Here is an 8,049-nt window from a genome sequence, read left to right on the forward strand (position 1 = left end):
GGTGTTTTCGCTCAATAAACACTCACAACGCCCGGTCTGGGAATCGAAGCTGCGATTCTATGACCACGAGTCCGCTGCCCTAACCACTGGGCTATTGCGCCTCCACTTCGTTTAATATGCACAGGATTTAAATGTGAGCTATTCTAATGCCATTCTTCTGATATTGCGATAGTCGGACGTGCTTGTATTGCATTTTGTATATCATCATGTAATCGTTCAAGTGGAAACACAATGTGACTCTTGTCTGAGAAATTGCAAAAAGAACGGGAGAAACATAGTATCGACAAAGATATATAAATAAAATAAAACATTTTGAAAGCATGGAGAGATGGTAGATAAGAGTTGTGTCCCTTTGAATATGAATTTCCATTTGGTGAGGTGAATTAGACGGTGAAATTTTCGTGAGGCTGTATTAAAAACTATATCGTTTTGAAAATGTATAGCCCATTGAAGTATCGACTCTACTTCGTTCAGTGGAAATGTGAGTTTAAGTTTATGGGTATGCAATTAATTTGATATGAAAATATGAATTTTTAAAATGTTTATTACGTTTTATTTATGCGCTCTCAATGTAGTTTCTTTACTGTCAACCAAGTTCAGTCTTCATATGCATAAGATGACAGGCTCTAGCTCACAGTAGGGTTGAGAGTCGTCAGCTACACTCACTATTGTTTAGACGGCCTATGGAAGCCTTGCCAGAGGTTTAACCACTGTTGCATGCAGATAGTCTTGTGGATCCATAGGTGGAAGCTGGATTTCAGGTGAGAACCCAAAGCTGACAAACAACTCCGAAGAGCATTACATGTCCACCGTTAGACTTACTACCCCATTCAAACAACCTATGTATTGCATTCTAGGGGCACAATGAAAACGCGAACTGCGCAGTTCCTCGACTTTAGTTCCAGCAGACAACCAGTGCACGTCTTGTGGTAGAGCGTTCTGTGCTCGCATCAGCCTAATAGGCAAAGGCCGGACACACAATGCTCCGTTTTCTCAAGCCACGTGATTTCCTTGCTTACCTATTTGAGTTATAACACGCAATTACTAAGTATACCTTCCATATAGAATTTGGTTTACGAAAGATTTGCTTATTTTGTTTACAGAAACAAGTTGAGTCCTAGAACTAAACTTTTATTATGTTCTAGGTGTGTTATAAAATTCTTTGGTACTTATTTACGTTCCTAATTTTGCATGTAGTCAAATAACGTCTGAAATTCTGTATTCCTCGCTGGTTGTTAGCATGTAAATTATGGCGTCATTTCTTAATATACTTAGAGAAAATAATTTGTAAGATGTTAATTTCCAGATTTTTCACTGATTATTAGCCCTCTTGAAGTATTGTTATCGTAGCACGTTAAGCAAGTTGAAAACGATTTTTCGTGTATTTCTTCGATTCTAGTCTCAGTTCGTTCCCATCAGAGATGACCATATAGTGTGTTGTGCTAATGAGGTAATATCATGAAATTTATATCTGGATTAAATGAGACGATCTTCATATGTCTGTTTCATAGCCATTGAAACGAGGTCGAACTATAAACAGTCTGTCTTAAGTGAAAAGTCCTCTTCCTTCCAATGTGGAGTAGGAAAACTACTTCACTAAATTTAACTGCATATTTTCAGTGTTTAGTTCATTTACTCGAGTTCAGCTGGTCATGAAGTCAGTGAGTGGAGGGTTGAGATATCCAGGCCAGAGAAAGAAAATATGAACTCAACAAAGGAAACTTATGTATTGATACATTAATACATTTTTTATTGATATTAGATTCCAATATTAGATTACAATAAAATAAATATATGATACAAATTAGAATATATGTCTTATGATGTTCATTTTGGAAAAGCAACAGTAAAATATATTTAAACACTTTTGCAATCATTCTATGGATGATAGATATAATTTTAGATATATACATAGAAAAAATTAAATAATATATTTTAAAAACCTATTATTTTTCAGTTACAGTGACATATATATGAGTATCTGTGTGCCTGAAATTATATATACACGCAAACAGACACACACGCCTAGATCCGCTCACATACGTATTTAAAATTGTGTTAAAATATATACAAAAATGAAGTCGTTGAGCTGGCAGAAACTTTAGCACGCCGGGTGAAATGTCTTTACTTTCTAATTTCAAACTTCGCCGAGTTCGACTTTGCCTTACAACCTTTCGTGGTCGATAAATTAAGTACCAGTTGCGTACTGGGGTTGGTCTAATTAACTGCCCCCCCTCCCAAAAAATTTGGGGACTTGTGCCTAGTGCAGAAAAGAATATATACACAAATGCTCATACATGTATATATAATGTTTCAAATTTGTATAACGGTTATAATTAAATATATAGGTAAATATTACATAAACGTTATTATTACTGAGAATGTATGAGTGGACTCAGTACTAGTGTTTAAGTAACTATATGATATGGATTCAGAGAATCTTGCGGTTATCACAGTAATCTCCCCTTGCAGACTCGTCTATCAGTTCACGTGATCGTCAACTACAATGTAGTGTCATGTCAAATACCTGTGGAAGGTAGCTTTCTTTATTTAAATCAATTTATAAATATAAAATTGCTTTGTTTAAGGATGGGCAATGATATGAACGAAAACATGTAAGTATAAATCGGCGTATGGCGTAGTGGTTAAGAGCGCGGGCTACTAACCCCAAGGGCTACTAATCCGAGTTCGATTCACGGCAGCGACCTGATTAATAATAGTAATAATAATAATAATAATAATAATAATATAATAATAATAATAATAATAATATAATAATAATAATAATAACATCGATAGGAATGAGAACCCAGGTTCGAAATTTCCCTAAGACACCTGACGAAGGCTGGAGGGTATATCAGCCGAAACGTTGTGTTAACAACAAACAAGATGAGGACGAATATCCGTCAAATGTAAGTAATGTAAATAATGTACATATAACGTATGTATAAACATATTCAATACCGTTTATCGGTTTCAAATACTTTTATAAAAAGAAACTTGATAGGTAAAAAAAAAAAAGGAAATATTGATTATGAGTTAAATTTGATAGTAACTATCATAAGAGTTCCCTTCAGTGTTTACAAAATAGAAAAAAAAATTTTTTTCAAGCGATATGTCTCATTTACGAAACAACATTTACAAAACAAAACTGGTTTTTGCCAATGTATGTATGTACGTATGTATGTATGTATGTATTTTCAAATATATACTTCTATACATGTAAATATATGCATATATATTGAGACATATATATTTATATTTGTATGTATATATGTATAAGTGTGTTTGTGTGTGTGTGTTTCTGTGTATGTATATAACATGAAGAGAGAGAGAGAGAGAGAGAGACAGAGAGAGAGAGAGAGAGAGAAAGAATTAGAGAGAAAGAAAAAAAGAAGTAGTGAGAGAGCACGCATTTAAATATTTACGCTTGTATGATTTTTGCGTGTGTGCATGTTTCGTATGTGTTTCGTATAACAACCACACAGTGGTTTACTGAAACTTCCATAACATTATGAAAAACTTTTGTGTTACACACAATTGGATGTTTGATGATTTTGGCCGATATTACGACTCATATTCGTCATCATTTCCTTTGGGTATTACATCGATTTTCCGTGCACACACACAGGCTGTGGCTACATGGATGACACTTGGTTGATAAACGTAGAGTCCATCAATACATTCGACTGTACGTTTCAGGACAGTCATCGGAGTATATACCATCACACATTGGTGGTTACTGTCAGAGTCCAGACAGTCTGTACAGCGACACACGACTTCAGTGAGTGATGGAGGAAAATATGTCGAATTGTGGGTAATTTTCAGGTACCATGGGCAGGTTGAACGTTCGCGGATGATATCAGTAGATACAGAAGATGTTGGGCAAGTTTTATCCCCTTCGGTCAGTTCTTGTTGGTCACTTCCCGCCGGAGCTATTTCAGCTGGTAGAAAAAAGTTATTGCCGATCGATGCGCTGGATAGTTTCTCGTATTGGACTTTCAAGTCTTTTGGTATATTACATTGAGTCCGAATTGACGCCGAAGATATGAACAATACGACGTTGGTGAGAAGGAAGATTACAGCCTGGAGGAGGACCTGCGTGATATAAAATGTTTATGTTAAGATGAGTAATTACAGTTCAATATGACACATATCTAAATGAAGGCACGGAATCGAAAATATTATATTACATCTGTAGTACACATCAACTCACCCCTTCAGTCTCTCTTAGGCACTGAACCAATCTCAACCTTTAAGTCTATAGTCTTCATACAATCTAACAATGCCTACTATCCACATACTATCTAAACGAACATTCTCTCTTCCTCTCACCTTCCACCTCTACAACTATGACTCTCTAACAGTCTCATTACTAACCCTAACCTTGAAATTTATTTCTCCTCCGACTACTCTCTCTAAATATTTCACAACTGCCCCTAATACTCTAAGTTCTCCACAAAATCATTTTGTCCTGAATTTTCTTCCTGTCAACACCTCAAATCTAAGAGTACATACCTGAAGCCGTAAGCTGGTATTATCCGACGGTGTAATCAATTTACAATCCTTATTTTGGACCACGCAACCCAAGAAACAGCAGTTGGTCTCGTAAAAGTCTTATTCAACTGCCTTAATAGTTTATATCATTTTTATTCTGTGGAAGCTGAACCTTTTTTATATGTAAACACATATACCTTATTTGTATGAAATTTATTTACTATCTTTTGTATGCTGACATGCCTAACTTACTTATCTTTACATCTACAACTCTACCTACTCAAGTTTAAACCTCTTGAGAACTCCGAAGAGTAATCTATATAGAGAATATCTGTTTCTCATCTATCAACTATATATATATATATATATATATATATATATATATATATATATATATATATATATATATATATATATATATATATATATATATATATATATATATATATATATATATATATATATATATATGTATATATATATATATATATATATATATATATATATATATATATATATATATATATATATATATCAGTGGGCTAAAAATACTTTACCAGAAGGAAAAATTTAGTGGATTGTGGAGAGTAAATTGAGTCGGTCCGTGACTTCAAATCTGGTCATAAGCACCTTTGATATGAAAATATGTTTCGAAGAATGATTGTATAGCTTGTTAAAGCTTTATGAACAGAGGTTATGTTGCATTCTAATAGATAATTTTGAAGGCACATGTTTCATGGTTAGAGCATCGGGCTCACAATCATGAGGTCGTATGTTCGCTTTCCGGGCTTTGTGTTGTGTTCTTGATCAAAACCCGTTAATTAACGTTGCTCCAGTCCCCTCAGCTGTAGAAATGAAGTGTGATGTCGCTGATGTCAAGCGGTGTTGGAATTTGCCTTTCCCTTGCAAACCATCGATGGTGTGGAGAAGGGAGGCTGGTATGAATTAGACGAATTTGTCTTGGTGAGGAAAAATATTGGAGGACTCTTATGTACATTCAGGACGAAAGGGGTTCTTTACGTTAACCAATAGATAACTAAATTGATAGGTAAATGATTACACAGATTATGGGCTTCATATCCTTCTGGTTTAAGGTTCTTTAAAGCATTTTCACAAATTCTACTTTAACACCTCCCAAATTTGCACTCTTTAGATAATTTAGAATTAGGAACAAAGAATTACATGTTTATAATAAATGTATAAAAATATACAAGGCTACTTATGAATGTATATATATGTATGAAAGCAAAGAACTATATCAATATACCATAGACATAGAAATACGTATCACATGTCTAATACCAATCTGAGTAAGGTACACAAGCATAATCAGTCACTCATTGGAACAAAGGTAGATCTTTCCCTGAATGAAACGAGAGTAAGCATAGAAATAAGACTGAAGATATAAATATAACAGTTGATAGTAACAATGTATGTTTACTTACGTTGGTGGTATTCATTATAATGGATGGTCACTTGGAATGGAAAGGATGACAATAGTAGTATATATGTATATATTTTTAAACAAATCTTTAGCGTGTTAGTTTTTCAAAATGATATTCACTTGTGATGGTATCAGCTACTCTGAGATTGCTTATATATAATATCTGACGCAGTGGAATTACCGTATGTCATAAAGCTTAATCAAAACTAAAGATTTATAAATATAAACAGGATGAACTATCAAAATTATGGGAAAATTATCTTCCACGAATGTGCAGGATCTGATATCAAGTCAAATTAATCATGACTTGCATAATGTGGAGAACGTCTGAAGTAACCAGGGCATGGCTTATTATACAGTAGTCCCGTGGTATTCCTCCGGGTTACGTTCATAGAGCACCCGAGAATAGTGAATAACTGCGAATACTGAACGTGGTCTATAAAATTGCCTATAAATGTGAAAATATCACGTAATATATATATATATATATATATATATATATATATATATATATATATATATATATATATATATATATATATATATATAATAATTTAATAAAAAATAAAGTAAAATGGAGTTATTCACCAATAATGAATGATATTGATTTAAGACAATGATGATGAAAATAATGAAGTTAATGATTGCACAGCAAAGAAGATTCAATGCTCTTCAGGTGACGCCTCGTCTTTGTGTGTTTTAGGGGTTGCCGTATCTTCGTGCAAAGCTTTCTTGGTGGGCTTGACGAACATTGTGATGGGAAGTTGCTGTTGTTGTCTTTTTTCATAGTGGTGAGGAGAGTTTTATATATCTGCATGGGCCGCATCGATGGCATTTTGAAATTGAAGAGGTCGAACGATATAGGGATCCTATGCTTTCGCCTACCCTTGCAATTCCTTTGCTGACCGTTCGCTTGTCAGGACCACCTCATCCTTCGCTTCTCGATCTGGTAATTCCACCCCTCTTCGCTGAAAGACTTAGTTAACTCCAACAAATCTTCGTCTGTTTCAGAGGGGTTTAGAGGAAGTCGTTGTTCTTATCTTGTGTAATGTCGTCAAAACCTTCGCCACCAAATACCTTTGCCAGTTTCACCGCATTGTTGAGAGCCTTATGCTGAATATCTTCTGGTGAGAAGCCTTCGTAGTGCTGGACACACAGCTGGTCACATATTCTTCTAGCTTGCGATGAGGGTTTCTATTTTCATGTCTTTAAGAGCAGCCTGGATGGCTGACAGGCACAGTGTGATCGTGAAGATACACCAGTACAACTTTAGCTTGAAATTCTCGTCCGAATCCATTGCCTCCACAAGGTGTTGGAGAGAGTTCCACGCCTTCATCCATACGCTGGATGAAGGAGGTGGTGTTAGCAGGGAGGAACATGGACTCCCTCGTGATTCAAATCCAAAAGAGTGACCACCAGTATTATCTATAACAAGCAACACCTTGAATTCTATGCATACGTTTTGGAGGTAGTCTCTGGCTTGAGGGATGAAGCACTAGTGGAAACAATTCAAAGTTAGACTTTTGGCAATCCAGGCCTTGGTGTTGTGCTTCCAGTGGACAGGCAGCATGTTTTTAATCTTATATTTGAAGGCCCTCAGGATCACGGACTTGTAGATAAGTCCTGGTTTCATCATAAAGTCAGCAGCATTGCCATACATAATTACCGTCACTCTGTCCTTCTGTTCCTTAAATCCTGAGGCTCAGGCTTCACCTTCATGATATACATTCTGGGAGACATCTTCTTCCAGAACAAGCCATTTTCGTCCATATTGAAAACTTGTTCCGGCTTGCATCCCTCGACCTCGATGATCTGCCTGAAGGTCTCAAGGGACTTCTCGGCAGCTTCTTTATCGGCTGATGCTGTCTCTCCACGAATTGATATGTATAAGCAAAATAAGACAAGGTAGAAAATGCAAAAATTATTTTATCATGAAGAACATTTTAGTACCGGTTTCAGTCTTTGCGACATTTTCAACTTAGATTAAAGCATGAAAAACTTTTAGACTGTGGAACCATTAAATGAAATGCTTTGTTTAAAATATTTCCATAGTTTTCAAATGCAAGGGATATTTTCCATTTTTCTGTCTCTCTTCTTTACTCACAAGT

The 8,049-nt window shown here is 35.3% G+C and overlaps 1 protein-coding gene across 1 annotated transcript; it reads right to left on the reverse strand.

Moving 5' to 3' along the window:
* Window positions 1–1,192: 1,192 nt before the first annotated feature.
* LOC128247064 (interleukin 17-like protein) lies at window positions 1,193–6,350 on the reverse strand. The gene is made up of 2 exons (XM_052965849.2): window positions 5,943–6,350; window positions 1,193–4,098 (listed from the first exon to the last, which is right to left on the reverse strand). The coding sequence occupies exons 1-2, from the start codon at window positions 5,955–5,957 to the stop codon at window positions 3,568–3,570; spliced, it is 546 nt and encodes a 181-aa protein (XP_052821809.1). The 5' UTR covers window positions 5,958–6,350; the 3' UTR covers window positions 1,193–3,567.
* Between the last annotated feature and the right edge of the window lie 1,699 nt (window positions 6,351–8,049).

The sequence above is a fragment of the Octopus bimaculoides genome, chromosome 1 (assembly GCF_046866305.1).
Source record: "Octopus bimaculoides isolate indiv1 chromosome 1, ASM4686630v1, whole genome shotgun sequence".
NCBI lineage: Eukaryota > Metazoa > Mollusca > Cephalopoda > Octopoda > Octopodidae > Octopus > Octopus bimaculoides.